Source organism: Lampetra planeri, chromosome 26 (assembly GCF_965212315.1).
Source record: "Lampetra planeri chromosome 26, kcLamPlan1.2.h2, whole genome shotgun sequence".
In the NCBI taxonomy this organism is placed as follows: domain Eukaryota; kingdom Metazoa; phylum Chordata; class Hyperoartia; order Petromyzontiformes; family Petromyzontidae; genus Lampetra; species Lampetra planeri.
In genome coordinates this window covers 12384189-12403089 of record NC_136132.1, presented here as the reverse complement: position 1 = coordinate 12403089, position 18901 = coordinate 12384189, and the positions used below count along the sequence as shown (strand labels likewise).

Genomic DNA, 18901 nt, shown 5'->3' with positions numbered 1-18901 from the left:
GAGTGTGTAAGTTAGTGAGAGGGAGAGTGAGTGAGTGTGTTGTGACCTGCAGTGTGGTAAGTGTGTGAGTTAGTGAGAAGGTGAGCGAGTGGGTGTGTTGTTGTGACCTGCAGTGTGGTGAGTGTGTGAGTTAGTGAGAGGGAGAGTGGGTGTGTTGTTGTGACCTGCAGTGTGGTAAGTGTGTGAGTTAGTGAGAAGGTGAGCGAGTGTGTTGTTGTGACCTGCAGTGTGGTGAGTGTGTGAGTTAGTGAGACGGTGATTGAGTGAGTTAGTGAGAGGGAGAGTGAGTGTGTTGTTGTGACCTGCAGTGTGTGAGTTAGTGAGAAGGTGAGCGAGTGGGTGTGTTGTTGTGACCTGCAGTGTGGTGAGTGTGTGAGTTAGTGAGAGGGAGAGTGGGTGTGTTGTTGTGACCTGCAGTGTGGTGAGTGTGTGAGTTAGTGAGAAGGTGAGTGAGTGAGTTAGTGAGAAGGAGAGTGAGTGTGTTGTTGTGACCTGCAGTGTGGTGAGTGAGTGAGTTAGTGAGAAGGAGAGTGAGTGTGTTGTTGTGACCTGCAGTGTGGTGAGTGTGTGAGTTAGTGAGAAGGTGAGTGAGTGAGTTAGTGAGAGGGAGAGTGAGTGTGTTGTTGTGACCTGCAGTGTGGTGAGTGAGTGAGTTAGTGAGAAGGAGAGTGGGTGTGTTGTTGTGACCTGCAGTGTGGTGAGTGTGTGAGTTAGTGAGAAGGTGAGTGAGTGAGTTAGTGAGAGGGAGAGTGGGTGTGTTGTTGTGACCTGCAGTGTGGTGAGTGTGTGAGTTAGTGAGAAGGTGAGTGAGTGTGTTGTTGTGACCTGCAGTGTGGTGAGTGAGTGAGTTAGTGAGAAGGAGAGTGAGTGTGTTGTTGTGACCTGCAGTGTGGTGAGTGTGTGAGTTAGTGAGAAGGTGAGTGAGTGAGTTAGTGAGAGGGAGAGTGAGTGTGTTGTTGTGACCTGCAGTGTGGTGAGTGTGTGAGTTAGTGAGAGGGAGAGTGGGTGTGTTGTTGTGACCTGCAGTGTGGTGAGTGTGTGAGTTAGTGAGAAGGTGAGTGAGTGAGTTAGTGAGAGGGAGAGTGAGTGTGTTGTTGTGACCTGCAGTGTGGTGAGTGAGTGAGTTAGTGAGAAGGAGAGTGGGTGTGTTGTTGTGACCTGCAGTGTGGTGAGTGTGTAAGTTAGTGAGAGGGAGAGTGAGCGAGTGTGTTGTGACCTGCAGTGTGGTAAGTGTGTGAGTTAGTGAGAGGGAGAGTGAGTGTGTTGTTGTGACCTGCAGTGTGGTGAGTGAGTGAGTTAGTGAGAGGGAGAGTGGGTGTGTTGTTGTGACCTGCAGTGTGGTGAGTGTGTAAGTTAGTGAGAGGGAGAGTGAGTGAGTGTGTTGTGACCTGCAGTGTGGTAAGTGTGTGAGTTAGTGAGAGGGAGAGTGGGTGTGTTGTTGTGACCTGCAGTGTGGTGAGTGAGTGAGTTAGTGAGAGGGAGAGTGGGTGTGTTGTTGTGACCTGCAGTGTGGTGAGTGAGTGAGTTAGTGAGAGGGAGAGTGGGTGTGTTGTTGTGACCTGCAGTGTGGTGAGTGAGTGAGTTAGTGAGAGGGAGAGTGGGTGTGTTGTTGTGACCTGCAGTGTGGTTAGTGTGTGGTGAGCCATGAAAACGGCTGGAGGACTCAATAGGTTAAGTTCGCGAGAAGGGTATCTATGTTAGTGGTAGCGATATAAGAGCGACAGGGATGCGTCTGGCCGCTGGTGAGCGAGTGAGTGGAGTGAATCGGTGAGTTCTGGATCATCGAACGTCCTGATGGCTGCTTCATTCTGAAGTCTGCCCAGCGCAGTGCAGTAGGAGACGGCAGAATCGTCACTCTCACTTTGGCAGAATGCGTGGTTTGGCAAAGCAACCGAGAGCATGCCGTCACAATGTGTGTTGTCGTACAGCAGCAGCGTTAACTTTTTCCGAGTTAAAAGACGGCTTTGACACACAAAATGAAGCCAATCGTCTTTGATGTCTCCTCTGCGTTATGCGCAGAGAGGTTACAATGTGTGTAATGGGCAGCAAAGGGCAGCATCTCCAGCATTGGTGCCACAACTCCCCCCGCCACCTTGCAGCATGGTCAAGTATGGCCACATACGTCTCAAGGCCTAGCAATGCTCTCATCCAAACTTGTACACCATGGGTTCGTGTGACTCATCGCAGCCGCTAGGGGCCGCTATACATTCCGCAAACCAAGAAATCCGGTCTTTTGTTCACCACGGGTGCAACATAGAACATAGAACACGTTTGACGGGTGTGCAACCTCAGATAAACTTCATTGGTACGAGGAAGGTCTTCTTCGCCCTGGACTCAAACAGGGACAAGGGAGACGACATCACGGATGTCTGGGGGGAAGCGAGCTTCAGACTATTTTTACAGAATAGGTTACACGCTTGTTCTGTTACACCGCTACGATGATAAACACCGGTGTATTGCCAGTTTATGTTTCCACGCAGGCGTGAAATTAACTTGAAGACATCATCTTGCACAAGTGTTGTAACCTCTTCACACCTGCCCCGTGACACCTGGATGGGGAAAATAGCTCGGTGACTAATCCCTCCGCGATCCATCTCATGACATGGACGCATGATATCCTGATGACGACCGCTCAAAAATCCCATCAAAAGCTCATTTCCTTTTATGGGCAAATCCTCGCATGCATCATCCGCCTCGGAGGAGTTGACGGCCTTGGGTTTGGGCGGTAGGTGGCCACGAAGTGTCCGAGTCGAGGTCAAGTCCCCCGAATGGGGTGTGTGTTTGTATCCACGCAGGTGCACAGGGGCGTCACCGCTGACCTTTTCGGCCGCGGATGTCAGCTCCTGTTCCCGAGCCTCTTTGTCACCGAACTGTCTGGCCAGAATATTTGTAGGAGGGGAATTTCCCCATCAATAGCAACGAGCACAGACAACTCCACCCCTGGGCTTAGCCGGGCTCACGTCACACACCTGGGTGACGTCATGCAACCAAGGCGCATGTGTGGAGTAAGGTAATATTAAATTAACTGCTGCCATCTATATAGACGCACACACGGCAGAGTGGGTCCGCCTTGCTTCCGCCCGTGGGACTTGCGCCCGTCCTCCGTGCCGTGGGAGCGAGCGAGGCCCGCGATGGGGACGATGGCGGCGGTGGTGGTGGTGATGGCGGTGGTGGTGATGGGCGCGTGGTCCTTGCGGGATGTGCCTACGGCGCGCTGGCCAGGTTAGTGGAGCCGAGTTGAGCCACACAGCTTACAGCTGGAGCCACACTGGTGGAGCCAGATACAGCTGGGACATTGTGGGGACAGGCAGCTTACGGATGGGGCCACACTCAAGTGGAGTCACATACGGGTGGAGCCGCACACACGGAATGACAAGTTGAGCCACACAGATGCAGACACAGGCGAGACAAGTGGAGCCACACGCACCTGGGCGCTACAGGAAACGCCCGCCATGCAGACGTGCTTACGGGTCGTGCTCCATCCACCACGCTGCGTTTTTTGCGTCAACAGCCGAGCGGAGTTAAGTCCGTAGAGTTCAAGTGGCTTTTATAGTACACGTTTGTTTGGGTTGGCGAAACGTCGTACTCGGGTTGTTTGTGTTGTGGATTTGCTCTCCAACCCACCGGCGTGCTGTACGAGTAACGTATTGGCGTGTTCTGTTTACGGGACAAACCTTACCAATTGGCAGTGTCGGGTAGCGGCGGGTTTAACGACACATGTTTATTTACGCGATCTAACCCCAGAAAACTGAACTATGGATGATATTGCTCGCGAAAGTCTACTACGTGTTAAACTCAAGTGGCTTTTGTTTGAAAGAAGAACCACGTGGTTTCGGACACGTCCGCAAGTTTGTATCGTGGTCATCTCGGAGGCAACAGATGTCATGGACGAGCCTGCTCTCTCATCATTCCAAATCACGTGGCCAACATCGGCGGGATGTCCACGCTCGGGGGAGGGCAGCCATGTACGGGTTCAGACTGGCCAGAGGAATCCGGCTGAATGAGTGAGACCGGTGGGTCGATTCTGCTCATGGGTGGACTGCTCGTGGAAATGGTTTTGGGGACACTGATCGGTTTAGTCTGGCCTGACAAATTATAATCAGTTGGGGTCGGGTGGACAGTTTTGGTTGACACTGAGCAGGTGACTGGTCAGTGCGATGGCTGCGTGACTTATAATTCACTGTTTTTGTGTTTAGTTTGTTGTCCTTCCTTCGCACCTCCGATTAGCACGATTGGCTACGTACGGTGCGAAAGATGTTCGACATACATCCATACATTCACTGTCGGTATCAAACACACGTCTTTCCCTGGAGCAAACGCCCAGTCACCGTGCTGTGCTCAGGTTCAGGCAGGACGTGTCTCCGGTCATGCGACTTTGGCCATGGATTTGTGTCCGACTAAACCTGCTCACGCTTGCCAGGCAGTGTGCAATCACATCCCTTTGGCAATTCACCGTACAGTAGACGACGCGTGTGTGAGTGCATGTGATGCTGTGTGTAGTGGTGCAGCAATAGTGTATAGCCACACTGCACTTTGGACCCAGCGACCCGACTTCAATTCCTAGCCACGGCAAATATGTGGCGAATTGTACCGTTCCTGATCCCCTCCTCGGTCGACTGAGCCTCATATGAGTAGCCTGTGCAGTGTGTAAGCATCGCCACTCGGGGGACAAAGACGGCCAGACATCGTGCTGGTCACCCACCCCCTCTTGTGCCGTGCAGACCTTCATGGGTGCTCGCTAACAGCACTTGCCCCAACAATATGTAAATGTTAGACCAGGAAACATCGTCTTTGTCTTGTCTGCTGCAGTGTCAAAGTGGGTCAGTCACACTGTTAAAATTACATGAGATGGTATTTCAACGAATTGTTTCCATAATTTCACAATCGCAGATGACTCCTGCTGTACAGGAAGTTCTGCAATAATTGCAAATCCACGAGCGAATCCGCACATTCATCTCTGTGTTCTGTAAACGTGTCAATCCTTCAACACAGCGCCTTTGCCTTGCTATTATCACACATAGCAGTCGACCGTTGGGGAACAAACGTCGCAACGGATGTGACGTCTTGTTTAAACCTTTGCCAGGTTTCAACTTAGTCTCTTGTTGCTCTTGTGCAGTGGTCCCAGTCTGGCACATTCTGGAGATGCGCAAAGAGCTCACGCTGCACCTGTGGCCACGCAAGGAGGCTCCGCTCGGGGACCGGTGCCAGGTGTGCAGGGTGAACCCCAACCTGAACCCCAACCTGAACCCCAACCTGAACCCCAACCTGAACCCCAACCTGAACTCCAACCTGACGGCGAACTGCACTTACAACTCAACCGACCTGCACATCAACCCCAGCGCCAGCATTCACGTGGGGTTCACGTGCCCCGAACCGGAGAAGCATTTTGCCATGAACGCCTCGCTCAAGTACCGTAAGAGTCTGCCACTGCTCGCCCGACACTGCAATCAGCAGCCAGTCTCGTTCCACTGTTGGATGAGAGGGCCACTCCAGGATGATAATGCTACCCCAAAACCTCCCACAGTCTTTGGGCAGCTGTAGTTGGCACTATGCGTTTTGAACCCAACAAACGGAGCTCAATTCGTAGCCACGGCAAACATCGCTGGCGATCAATATCCAAACGAGTTCTGGGATCCCCCTTAACAGACCCGTACTAAGCGCTGATTGTGAGATTAAAACACCTTGGAGAGGCCTTCATCTAGCGGTGGATTGCAAAGTTTATGCAATAAGTACCCATTCACCGAACATGACCAAACGACGGCCACCCTTCCCATTGTTCCCGTCCTCTGTCGGGGAGCCCAGTGTTCAACCCCAAGCATCCGGGCCAGGTTTCCATGCGGGTCCCCATGCTGCCCAGGACCTTCCCGCTCTCGCTGGTGGAAGTGAAGTGGAAGCTGCTGCTGTCCACCAAGGGCGAGGAAGGCTCCCTGGAGATCCTATTCCCGACCCCTCGCCCCTCGACCATCAAACCGCCCAGCCGAAGGTACCGACCATATCGCACAATAGCGGCCTCCACGTGCAGCGTGGGGTCCCACTTAAAGTTTTTATTGTTCCTTTTAGTTTCATCAGTTCATGATGTGGTAATGATGCATCGCAACTACAATGTGCATTTACTTGTATTTATATAGCGGAGGCCTTCATCCAGCGCCCTTGTAATAACGGCTTGCGATGTTACGGCACGGTACAACATTGTCGATGTTACTACGATGGGTAAAAGCGACCGGATATCAAGTCGCTGTACAGAGACTGTACCAAAACGAGCGTTATTTTACCCAACCGTGAAACAAAAAATGTAAGAGAGAGCCCCCATGGCACAAGTAGAGCGTGACTCGTGTGCGTGGTGTTGTGGTTTGCAATAACTGCAGTGCGTGCACTCGGCAAGTTGGCTGCTCACTCACCCAAGCAGAATGCCACCGCACATAGACGCGAGGGCTTCTGGCGTATAGCAACGCCAACAACCCATTCTCAGAAACTGCGTGTTGTTATTTTTATAACAATGTAGCAAGATGTGGGCACCACGGTGGCGAGATGTTAACTTCATCGCCTCGTATGTAGGAAGTCGTGGGTTCGATCCCGACCCTGATGCCTGTATATTTGGAGTTTGCGTGTTTTCCCCGTGGTCGCCTGGATTTTTCCCACGGGTCCTCCAGTTTTTTCCTCCGCGTTTAGAATCAACGTGCTTTTTAGAGTATTTGGCTGCTGCTATAAATTTCCACGTGATAAGCCACTTCGTAGAGCTATCATTTGTGACCAGGTCGCTTCTGAAAAAGAGCTGCAAAGCTCGGCGGACCTTGCCTTGTAAAATATATATATTTTTTATTATTCTGAAGTGGTGGCCTCAGTCAAACTGCATTGCATGAGTGACCGTTGCCTGCTCTGAGGCTTGGCCCCCCACCACCAGGGCACGTGGCGCAATGCCGCGCACTGTCCACCAGGCGACGCCATCACACCACGTTGAGCAGGCTGCACAAGACCGTCACCCTGTTTTTTTAATTGGTAAACTTGTTTTTATTTTATTTTACCAGGTAAGGCCCACAGAGCTATTATGGCTCTTTTTCACAACCGACCTGGCCATCACAAATGATTGCTCAATGAAGTGGCTTATCGTGTGGAAATTTATAGCAGCCGAATACTCAAATACTTACGTCTGAGGTTGGGCAGAGTTAATCGACGTCACAGGTCCCTGGCTCCTTTCAGTCAGAATTATCTCTTACTCGACTCTGTATGATAAAAAAACATGCTACAGCCGATTGACAAGTTACGTTTCTTGCGTATGTGTGTGGTGGTAATAGCTACACGAAGTTTAACTGTCCGTAATATGTAGGTTGTTTTGGTTAGATCGCGTAAATATACATGTCGTTAAACCCGTCGCCACCCGACACAGCCAATAAGTGAGGTTTATCATATAAACCCCAAAAAACCTCATGGATATTGGTCACGAAAGCCTAGGTGTTAAACTGAAGTTTAACTGTTTAACCATTGAAACAGGAGATGGATTTAAAGGCGCTGTTTAGATGTGTGTGTGTGTGAGGCCGTAGAGGGAGACCAGGGATGACATGAAAGGTTGCGGTGGAAGGAGCCGCAGGGATGATGATGGATGTGACGAGTGAAAAGGCACACAATCGAAGCCTGCCCCCTGTGGTAATCGGGTTTTCGGCTTAGAATATGTAGTGATCCATGTTCATAACCCTATAACCTTCTTCTCAACAGGTGATTGAATATTGTGAAAGTGGTGGCTCCATGTTTTAGAGGCAGAACTTTAAAAAAGTCATGCATCGAGATTGGTGGGAGACACGCAGAGGCTTTTAAGTTGTTTTATTTTCTCTATAATACCTCAAGAAAAATTGAGTGTCCCATCTATGAATGGATTGGCAAGTAGTTTACCTGCACCCGTCTTGTAACAACGCAAGGCGCTGTCGTTGTGGCCGGCGTTCAACACCGCAGGCCGCCGGGCGTTGCGGGTGGCTCGAACCAGGCGGGGCCCTGCGACGAGGGGGAGCTGCACATCTTCACGAGCGACTGGGTGGCACAAGTCATGACGGTCGGCTCCTTCTGCCAGCACGGGGCTGGCAAGGAGGGCGGCCTCCAGAAACTGCTGTCGAGAAACGGCACGTCTGTTCGGCTCCTGCTCCCGCCCAAGTCTCGTGCCAAGCGTTCACCCTATCCCTCCGCCGTGGAGTTCAGCGTGTCCTACCTGGCCCAAGAGATTCAAGGCAAGCTCAGAGTCGCTTTTGTAACGTCGCCGCGCAGGTTTTTGCGGTTGTGTTCTAGAGCCCTCGGATGGGTTATCGGGATATACCGCGCGTTCAACCGGAAAACCACGTCGGAGACCTCGGCGAATAATCGTTGTTCAGCAAAGTACCGGCAAGTGAACTTGTTTGTCCCGCAGATGAGGTGTCGAACGTGGACCTCCACAACCCATTGTCTCGTCCACGTGGCCGCAGATCAATACATCGTGTTTTACGAGCTCGGACGCAACGGCTCGGAGGTGGTGCAGAGCGCGGGCTGGCCCCGCGGCGTGCCGGACCTCATGTCGGGCAGCTGGTTGGTGAGCACGGTGGCGGTAAAATCCAGGAGCATTCCCGACTACGCCACCAGGGTCACGTTCCTCAATGCGAGCGCGCCCAAGTGCCGGCAGGGCCACGTCACCATGGCCGTGGAGCCCTTCACTTCTGCCCAGCCGCGCCACTCCCTCAACGAGGTCGGCACGCTACACGCGCCATTAACACCGGCTGTGAGGAGCAGGTGTTCCCCTGCTCTGCACAAGCAGTGAACGCGAGGTGACGAGACTCGCAAACCTGGCGTTTGGCGGCAGCGCAGGCTTACCGTGTCCTTTCCGTGCGGCTTGTCACTTCAGGGAAAGTCGTGGCGAGAGGACGACGCATGGCCCCAGTTGGTTGGGCTCTCCAGTGACACCTTCTACCTCAACTTCTCCAACTGCAAGGTGGAATCCGGCAGTCTTCTCTTCAAGGCACTCATAGAGCCAGGCGTAAAACCACCGCCAGGTAAAGTGCACAGCCGCCCCCCGCTACGCAACGCAGTCGAACAACGCCAGGTCGTTAACGTGAGAATATTTGTCGGATGCAAGTCTGTGCTCGTGTCAACAGTGAGAATGTTTTTTGTCACCGACAGACTCCAAGGCGCTGATGATTGGTGGGATAGCTGGCGGCGTGGTCGCCAGCTTGCTGCTGATCGTCCTGGTGACGGTGTGCTGCGTCTGCAAGTGAGCCCCAGATTGATACCTCCCCCAAAGTTTCTGTTACAACTAAACACAAGGGAGTAGAATATTATTTGAAGCGAACAGCGCTTTTTTTGTGTGAACCAGGAGGGATCGTGCAGCCTTGGCAATCTCCTGGCTCCCTGTGGGCCGAGGGGGCCACATGGACGTCGTGTTCACACAAATACGTGACGCCATCCGCGAACTATTTGCGAAAAGCGGTGAGCGGCCACTTCTCGTGGTGCTCGTGGGCCGGTCAACGCACCGTGGTCCGTGGGCCGAGGTGTAATGGCGGCCAACGCACTTGGATGGATCACATTCTCCTTCACGACCTCCGATAGATGTATCTGTGAGCAGCACCCTGTGGTTGCATTTGAAATTTGGCGATCCTGCAAAGAGAGAAGCACTGAAGCCAATCTCTGAACAACGCCCACAATTCTTCTTGTTCGTCTTCTAAGCCAAACGTGTCATGACCACGTTGAATAGTCTACTTGGATATTTTCACCGTATTGTCCTATTCTGACACTGGCAATTTACGACTGACGCCGCCGCTCCCGCACACAGGAAGCGTAGGCGAAAGCCCCCAAATACGAACGACGCAGGAGGAGATGGAGGCTTTCGGGGGCAGTACGAAGGCTTCGTGCCACGCGGGATGCAGAGTGGACGGACGCGCAAGGCCAGCGACTCCTCCATATACGAGGTACTGCTTCAGCCCCAGCCAACCGGGGGGGTGCCATGCGAAACTCGATAACCCACATAAGTTGAGTGTCCAGCTGGAGGGGCTACTTGTTTCGTATCGTGGGGAGTTGATCGGCAACGTTCGGGGATGAAGTGTTGCCCCATCGCACACGTGGATTTTCTCTGGGTGCTCCAGTTGACTCCCACACGTATGAACTCATTGGCTGTAAAACTCCTAATACACACGCAGCTGGTTGTTGCAGATTGTGCAGCGTTGTGACAGTTTGCATGGATAGTGCGATAGAAAAACAGTTATTTATATCTTCACATCGAGTTTGGATAGTATGCCATCGGACGGATTCAGGAGCAGCATGCGAATGTGGCGGGCAGTGGCGTTACCATGTGGTCTATGGTTTGAGATTGGTGACCACAGTCATACTGCGGACGGAAATTTAATCGTTAAGGTCACTGCCACCAACCTATGCAGAATTGAAGCAATAGGCTTTGGGAAGTGTTCAAATTAACTTAGGGTGGGTTATCTAAAAAGTTCAATATATACGTGGGTTATCAAGTTTCCCAGGACACCCTTCAATTCAGAGCGCACCACCCCTCACCATTTCTGCGGTCACATCCTCTTGAGCAAGGGACACCCCTTCAGGGTTAACTACAAATGAAACTCAGCAAAGCTATTACGAGATAACTTGTTTATATATGAGAATAGGTTTTCCCCTTCTATATATTTCCTCTTGTTAATTTCCCTAGGTCATACCCGACGAGGCTGTCTACAGCTTCCACAAAGCGAAAGACAAGAATCCCCCGACCCCCAATGGACAGGAGCAGGTCCTCACCGAAAACGAGTTCTACCGCGCGTTCCACCACCTCTCGCCCCCGCCGCTGCCAAGCCGCAATACGCCGTCCACCTCCATGGAGATGGTGGCCTACGACCTGCCCCCCACGGACGACCACGAGGACGACCGAGTGGAGGAGGAACGCGGGCGGCAGAAGCAGCAACTACGCCCCGGGGAACCCCTGCTCAACCAAGTAGGGATTCCTAAAGCGACCGATGAAGAAGCCGTACAGAAATAGCCACTGAGTGCAGGCTGACGTCTCTCCGATGTGTGTCCAGGCTGTGCCGCGTGCTCTTCGGTAGGATGGCCAACGTTTAGCTACACGTGGTCCCAGAGAAGCTCCCAGCAACGTGGATCAAAAACGTGAGACATCGTGTGGAGCAAAGCGTCGGACGCACACCTGCAAAAACCTAAGCGATGAGTATCTCCAGACAGGTGCTGTGCTGCTCTCCTGGAGCGCACCTTGCAGGAAGACTTTCTTTTTACATGCCGTGTATAAGTGAAGGAGAATGTGAGACGTTCTATTCAGCTCCTGAAGGTCCCAGCACGTGGAGCAAATTGTCGCACATCGCGCGGAGCATGTGGTACAACCCGAAAACGTATCGGAGAGTTGTACAGCACAAAAATCCATCGTGGAGCAATGTGTGTCCCGTGTGTAATCTACAAGACTGTTATCATCTTGACCCAGAGTAATTTAAGGAATGTTTATTCGTTTTCCCATAGTAACAGTTGAAATAATTGGCCAAACTTTCTTAAAACCCTCCACCTCTGTCTACCCAGGAGTATAAATGGGCACACCACAGTTAGTTGATCGGGAATCCGCGTGTGGTGGGGTAAAGCGTGGGTACTGTCATCTCTTCCAAGACATCTGCCCATTGTGGAAGAGGTCACAAATATCCTCGAGAGGGACTCCATTGAGCTCCTCTCGAGGACATTCCACCAGTGGTGGAAGAAATTGCAGGGCTCTTGCCTTTGTGTTTTTAATTAATACAAACATTTTATTTTATAATTCCAATGTATAGCAGAAACTCAAAGTAGGTATAGACAAGGTTGCTTTGTTTACAAAGTGTCGTTTTATCATTTGAAATGTGTACATAAGAAACTGCGTTAGCAGAACAGTAATAATGCGTCAACTTTGTGTGTGAAAAACTAGCACACCGTGTGCCTTGCTGTGTACGAGTTCCTTATGGGAACTATTTAGAATGTCGTTTTGCTGCCGTGTGTGAGTTTACCCTGAATAAAAAATTTAACTTTTTCTCGGTACACCTCGTTGCTTGTAAAACACTGAAGGTCACAGTCAAACGGCCAGTGATGCGGTTTTGACGTCCGGTCTTGACCGTGCGACAGACGAATCTGGAGCCGGTTCAATTCTCGTCCAGGAAGAAGGAAACGTTCAGCAGAACATCTGCAGGGAAACCGGTGCAGAATGCAAGCGCGATTCACGGCTGATACAGCAACAGCATTGGACACACGTGGACACGATATTTCTAATCCTGGGCACGTCAACCATAACTTTCCAGTGGGCCATGGATTAAAACCAGTGTGTGAGCCAGCAGACCACGTCATGTCGAATGTCCTTATGTCTTCACGTCATAGTGTTGCACGCACAGACTTTTGTCAATGTCTGGACAAGTGAACATTCACCTCCACCTATTTTCTCCCAGGTCTTTGATCTCATGTATTTGATTTCGATATTTCTCTTGCCTACAGCTCTCTCGACTCCATCTCGTTTATCGTTCATCTCACTGACCTGTACCGGAGCTCGGTCGGCCACCCAAAGAAACTTTGGGCCACCAGATTAAAAACGCCCGTGCCAATAATACCACAACAGATATTTACAATGCTAGCCAAACACTTTCTAGGACTCTAAATAATAAATACAACAAAATACAATAATATACAATGTGGGCTCTCTAAAGGAGGCCTCTTCCACCAGCAGTGGTGTGAGCGACCTTTTATTGTATAAATGTGACCTCACAAGACGCTGGGGACATTGATGGGGGAAAAGAGTAAGGTGTTGAATGTAGACAAACAGGCAGGGAGTCACGCATGGACGGCTGGGGGAAGGGAGTTCCAGACAATGAGGGCAGCAGAGGATATGAGCAACCTCTCATGGAGCAAAAGTTGACCGACGGCTTCAATAGATGCGTTCATGTGAATGACACGACTTGCCCTTTGAAATGTTTGAGATGAGATGTCCATACGTTGAACTTCTTTCGCACCGTACGTAGCCAACTGTGGTAATCGGTGGTGTGGAGGAAGAATAAACTAAACCAAAAAAATCAGTTCTAAAGAAATGAGTTTGTCAATCTTGACGATTTAAAAGTGCATCGCTCCAGTGGCTTCCAAACATCAGACGAGCATTCCAGACGACCGCAGAAGCGCACCTGAAAGCGCGCGATGCAGATGTGATGCAGATGTAATGCAGGTTCACTCGTCGCCATATGCAAGCCACCCGAGAGGCCCCGCCGTAAAGGGCGCCAGATCAAAAACTAAAAATGTTCATGACTACTCGCCGTGAATGAAGTCGCCGTCTCGCTTGGAGGAGAGACGAGCCCAGGCCTGTGGGAGGCCCTGGATGTAGCCCAGGTCCTCCTCGCCGACCCTTTGCAGCAGCAGCCTTCGCTTCACGAACCTGACGCAGTGTCGGCATCGTTAAGCTCCACGTGCGAAACAAATTGGTCGAGTCGAGAGAAATTGCAAAGTCCCGAAACCTGTAGAAATGTTGGAGCTGTGGTATCTTAAAATGGGACGTGTGCAGTGAAAACTAACGTGAAGAGTATTGTGTCTAACGATGCCTCAATTCATTGATCACACGTAAGAAATCCATCGATTATGCTTCAGCAACAAGAGAAGTCGGTTTATAGATAGTCGACATTTATGATTCCATTAACCAACTTCTAAGTGAAGGTTAAACATATTACAGGAACCCAATGGGTGACATTAATGATAAACAGAATATAGTAAAAAATTACAGAACTCTAAAAAACTATTTGATTTTTTTTTTTACCAGGTAAGGTCCACTGAACTATAGAGCTCTTTTTCAGCAGCAACCTGGCCACAAATGATAGCTCAACGAAGTGGCTTATCATGTGGGAATTTATAAAAGTCAAATACTCTAAACGCATGTTTCAAAATGTGGGGGGAAGAACCGGAGAAAAATACACGTGACCACGGAGAGAACATGCAAACTCGACATATACAGGGGTCAGGGTCGGGATGGAATCCACGAAGTACTCCATACCAGGTGAGGTAGTTAACATCTCTCCACCTTAGCACCCCTCAACAATGTGATGAGGATCAAGTTAAGCTCCAGATATCACATTTGGAAGTAAACTATGCCCCTCACAGCAAACTTTTCATGAACATCACTGGAACAAAATAATTCACAATTAGGAAACACTCAGCACATTTTAATAGCACTGCCATAAATTGAAAAATATATAATACTCGATGTTTATAATATTTTAAAGAAGTGTAATTGACGAACGTCTAGGGTTTTTCCATTTGTGCTTGTGCACCACTGCCAACGCAGCAGTACCACCAAAAAAATGTGAATTGAGGAAAGGTTTCTCTACCCATCGACCACGCATAACCAATCACATTCTGGAAGAGACTCTTAATCCTAATGTCAACTTGTAACGCGCACAGCATATGCTCAACCTGATAGAGAACGTCTCGAAGGAGTTAGGAACCACAGACAAGCGGGAACGTAGCTACGTGATGAGCCGGTGGCGACAATTACCTAAGCTCTGTAGTGCCCTAGATATTAAGGTGTCATCAGCTAATTAATCAGTGTCTACATGTGGAAGGTAACCGGTGCACCTGGAAAAAAATCCACGCGTGGATTTTCTCCAGGTGCACGCGGCGACCGCGGGAGGGGAGGATACTCGAGGCGCCGCATCCGCTCCACATCCTGCAGCCACGCGAGCATGTCAGACAGCGATGGCCGCAGGGCCGTGCGCTGCAGGCAGACGGCCAGGGCGGGCGCGTCCCTCTCGTATGTGGCCCAGCAGGTGCCGAACTCGCCGCTCAGATGGTCCCGCAACTCCTGCAGTATCTTCCTGCAGCGAAAGCGCACGCGAACGCGTGTTTGCGCGTGTGTGTCTGGCAAACACATTCCTGCGGAGGGAGCTGGTAGGAACTTTGGGTTGCTTGGTCAATGGCCAGGGTCAACGGCGGCGTGGTGTATTTAGAAAATATGCCCGACTGTGAGGGCGGGCACAAGCAGGCGTGAGTAGGTTAAACGTTGAGTTTTACAAGGGCACCACGGGGTGACCAGCCCCTCCCCACCCAGCCCCACCCCTCGCCACCCTCCCCTCCCAGCCCCTCCCTCCCCTCTCCACCCAGCCCCTCCCCTCCCATTTTTAGATGCACGACGGACGGACACAATAATCCCCTGTGGGCTGGTGGAACCAGGAGGTTCCTACCAGTAAAACAACCTCCTACCTCCTCGTGGTGCTGGACGGCAACGCTGTGGTGGGCAGTGCCGTGGGGGGAGGGCCAATTTAGATTGACCATTCCCCTCATGGCGTTTGTAACCACCACAGCAGCTAAATGGGGGCTCTGGACAGGTGCGAGGGGCTGGTAACGCCTCCACCTTCAATGAATTACCACTAAACCACGTATAAAATATCTAATTAATAAGCTTGTGCCGGAGGCCCCGGGGGACAGGCATCTATGACGTCTCCTGGCGTCAAATGACACGTTCACAGCAAGTGTTAACGACCTCGCTTGGTATACAGGAGATCGCGGGTTCGACCCAGACTTTGACGCCTGCTGCTGTATATTTGTAGTTTGTGTCTCTCTCTCTCTCTCTCCGTGGTCGCATGGATTTTTTTCCGGGTCCTCTGTTTTTTCCCTCCACATCTAAAATCAACGTGCCTTTAGAGCAGGGGTGGGGAACCTTTTTTGCCAAGGGCCATTTGGATATTTATAACATCATTCGCGGGCCATACAAAATTATCAACTTAAAATTAGCCTGTTATATATGGTCAAACATTGAATTAACTCACCCCTAATGTTTAACTCACCCCTAATGTGATGGCTGGAACTGCTTCTCTTTGGCGAGGCGTGTGATGTTAGCTGGTATTGATGATGATGTTAGCTGGTATTGATGATGTTGCTACTCGCAACTGCTTTTCCAGGTTTGCTCCTAGATTTATTGAATTTCGAGTCCCGCCTGCGGTTGCCTTGGCAGGGCCACACCAAATGATTTCGCGGGCCTCGTACAGCCCGCGGGCCGGACGTGTCCCACCCCTGCTTTAGAGCGTTTGGCTGCTATAAATGTACACAAGCGATAAGCCACTTCGTTGAGCTATCATTTGTGAGAGCCAGGTCGCTTCTGAAATAAGAGCTGCGTAGCCCAGTGGGCCACCTTACCTGGAAAATTTACATTAAAAGGATACGTTAAAATAGTGACACGTGCGGTATTGACGCGCAAACATTTGAAAATGATCTCTGCTCCTTTCGACGATGCGCAGACTTTCACGGGGGGCCGCGAGCCGCACGAGACTCGGCATTGATGTTCTTGGAGGGCCCGAGGCACTTCTGTTTCGTTGGTACTGCTGCTGCTGCTGCCCCCCATGCTACTACCACCCTTGTCGCTGTCACTCGCTAAAGCTGATACCAACACACTGTCTCCGATCAACCAAACACCGCATTGGCTTATCATGCGCTACTCTCGACTGAGCATGAGATTGTGCGAAAAACACCATTCGAAGATTGTTATTGCTTCGAAACAATCTCGAAACGTTCATCTCCGGTGTTAATTTCTCTCACCTTACGAATAAAAAAGATTGACAAGACTCTGCCTCTTGGTATAGACACTGTGCCTATCCTTGCTCTATAAATACATTTATTCATGAAGACATCTTGGTTGCGCCTTCCCTGGCCCAGCGGGCGCGTGACCCCCCGGGCCCAGCGGGCGCGTGACCCCCCGGGCCCAGCGGGCGCGTGACCCCCCGGGCCCAGCGGGCGCGTGACCCCCCGGGCCCAGCGGGCGCGTGACCCCCCGGGCCCAGCGGGCGCGTGACCCCCCGGGCCCAGCGGGCGCGTGACCCCCCGGGCCCAGCGGGCGCGTGACCCCCCGGGCCCAGCGGGCGCGTGACCCCCCGGGCCCTGCCGGCCACTCACATCTGCTCCTCCACCCTGGCCAGCAGCTCCTCCATGGCCTGGGCGATCTTGTAGCCGAGCCGGGGGCCCAGCTCGGGGAAATCCCTCAGCGGGGTCGCGTCCAGGTCGACGTCGCGCAGGCACCGCAGCTGCTCGGCCCGGTTGGCCAGCGAGGCGAGGGGGGTCTCGCACGACGCCACGGCCGCATCCCACGCCCGGGAGTCGCGCCGCGCCACGGACAGGGCCCGTCTCAGGGAGGCCTCGGCGCCGGCGAGCGGGGCCCGAGGTGGCAACGAGGGCGACGATTCCGGCGTGGCCCGCGACCTTCCGCACTTCATGATGCCGCCGCCGCCGCCAAAGTTTCGTCGACGACCTTCGGCCCGAGTGCGGGCGAGCGACGCTCCACCGGGCTGAGCTCGCCTGCGCGCGAGGTCACCACCTCGGTGGCAGTCCTCCACCACCACCAGCCTTGCAGCTGCTACTGCTGCCTGCTCGAGGTTCAGCGAGAGTCCAACTCACGCGTTCACTGGGACGTTGTCGCTCGCGTATCCTGAGGCGTGTCGCCTCGGGCGCGACGGTGGCGATGTCGGGACCGGGCGCTGGCAGAGAGAGAGGGAGAAGTTGGGCGCTGAGACGACGCACAGGGAGCGCGGCGGGGAGGTCGAGAGACGACGAGCGGAGAAGAAGTGGGTGGAGACGACAGCGGGCACCGACCGGGCATCTGTGGCAACTACTGCGCATCTGTGAGAGGCCGCTCCATCGTGATACCAGGGGGGGGACGGGCGAGGTGGAGGGAGATCTTGCCCGGAGCTCGCGACCCGCTACTGTCTCCACGTGTCGACTGTCTGTCCCCACCCCTTTTTTCCTGATGACTACCGTTTGTGTTGCGATCGAAACGCCGTAGTTTTTTGTTATTTTCTTTGAACCTCTCTACGTCACTTTACCGAAAGACCCAATTAATGGCTCCACACGTGTTGACTATCTCCATACACAAGGGTGGAGGGGGGGGGCAGAGGTCGCGGCGGACGGCGACTCGCGCGGGTCCCGCGGCGGCTTGCGCGCTTCGTTATTCACACGGTGGGGCTTAGGATCGACAGAACGAAACATCGCTAACATCCTTTTTTTCTAGATTTGAAGCTTTCGTGACTGCAATGATTCATATTCTTAGGTTTTTTCGGTAAAGTCACGTAGGTAAAACATTAAAATTAATGAAAGTAAAATCACGACGTCGTGATTTTTATTTTACTTTCATTAATGTTAATGTTTTACCTACGTGACTTTACCGAAAAAACCTAGGAATATCGCTAACATCACCACAGTCACCAGCGGTGACGTCACCACAGTCAGCAGCGGTGACGTCACAGCAGGGTTAAGATCACCACGCACATTACTGTCACATCGCCACTGACATCGCCACCGCATCACTAACACAGTCAACAGCATTAACATCACCACTAACAATGCTGATACCACCACATCACCACACCAACAGCACCACAGCATCAACATTTTAAACAGCACGACCATCACCACCACCACGTTACCATCTTCACAATCAACAACAATAACGTCACCACGTCACCACGCCACCGTCACGAACATTACCATCACATCGTTAACATCACCACTTCACCATTAAGGTCACCAATATCATTACGAGCTTCATCACCACATCGTCAAAATTCGCACCACATTACCTTCACCCAGGACTAGCACCACCGACATCACCACGTCACCATCAACAGCACTAACATTGTCACCAAATCAGCATTAACAGCACGAACATCACCACATCACCACTACACCCACAGCAGCATAAAAAACATCACATCAGGAGCACATCCCCCCACACCCCATACAATGTTGGACCGTACTATGCAGAGGTGTGGACTCGAGTCATGTGACTTGGACTCGAGTCAGACTCGAGTCATGAATTTGATGACTTGCGACTCGACTTGGACTTGCATAACAATGACTTTGTCCCACCTCTGGTACTATGCTCACCAGATTATTGACAGCACGACCACCGCCGTCATGGATGGAT

The 18901-nt window shown here is 51.9% G+C and overlaps 2 protein-coding genes across 4 annotated transcripts; one reads left to right on the top strand and one right to left on the bottom strand.

Annotated features, from left to right (window-relative positions):
- The first annotated feature begins 2920 nt into the window (after positions 1-2920).
- LOC144727766 (uncharacterized) lies at positions 2921-11998 on the top strand. 3 transcript variants are annotated; one of them, XM_078606839.1, is made up of 9 exons: positions 2921-3010; positions 5117-5413; positions 5803-5983; positions 7945-8213; positions 8445-8701; positions 8858-9005; positions 9133-9223; positions 9782-9917; positions 10658-11998. In XM_078606839.1, exons 2-9 carry the CDS (start codon positions 5143-5145, stop codon positions 10979-10981), a joined length of 1677 nt encoding a protein of 558 aa, XP_078462965.1. In that variant the 5' UTR covers positions 2921-3010; positions 5117-5142; the 3' UTR covers positions 10982-11998. The 3 variants fall into 3 exon arrangements, with proteins under 3 accessions (XP_078462965.1, XP_078462964.1, XP_078462963.1); XM_078606838.1 differs by lacking the exon at positions 2921-3010 and adding an exon at positions 3026-3222; XM_078606837.1 differs by lacking the exon at positions 2921-3010 and adding an exon at positions 3237-3520.
- AIRIM (AFG2 interacting ribosome maturation factor) lies at positions 11715-18084 on the bottom strand. Its single transcript, XM_078606843.1, has 4 exons — positions 16879-18084; positions 14634-14807; positions 13260-13378; positions 11715-12148 (listed from the first exon to the last, which is right to left on the bottom strand). Exons 1-4 carry the CDS (start codon positions 17193-17195, stop codon positions 12108-12110), a joined length of 651 nt encoding a protein of 216 aa, XP_078462969.1. The 5' UTR covers positions 17196-18084; the 3' UTR covers positions 11715-12107.
- Positions 18085-18901: the final 817 nt, after the last annotated feature.

Excerpts from the sequence above, each read along its gene's own strand:
- LOC144727766 (XM_078606837.1), top strand. The coding sequence starts at position 3,391 with ATGCAGACACAGGCGAGACAAGTGGAGCCACACGCACCTGGGCGCTAC. Across the intron at positions 8,702-8,857 it reads CGCGCCACTCCCTCAACGAG|GGAAAGTCGTGGCGAGAGGA; the intron begins GTCGGCACGCTA and ends TTGTCACTTCAG. Across the intron at positions 9,918-10,657 it reads GCGACTCCTCCATATACGAG|GTCATACCCGACGAGGCTGT; the intron begins GTACTGCTTCAG and ends TAATTTCCCTAG.
- AIRIM (XM_078606843.1), bottom strand. The coding sequence starts at position 17,195 with ATGAAGTGCGGAAGGTCGCGGGCCACGCCGGAATCGTCGCCCTCGTTG. Across the intron at positions 14,808-16,878 it reads GCCAGGGTGGAGGAGCAGAT|GAAGATACTGCAGGAGTTGC; the intron begins GTGAGTGGCCGG and ends CTTTCGCTGCAG. Across the intron at positions 12,149-13,259 it reads AGACGGCGACTTCATTCACG|ATGTTCTGCTGAACGTTTCC; the intron begins GCGAGTAGTCAT and ends GTTTCCCTGCAG.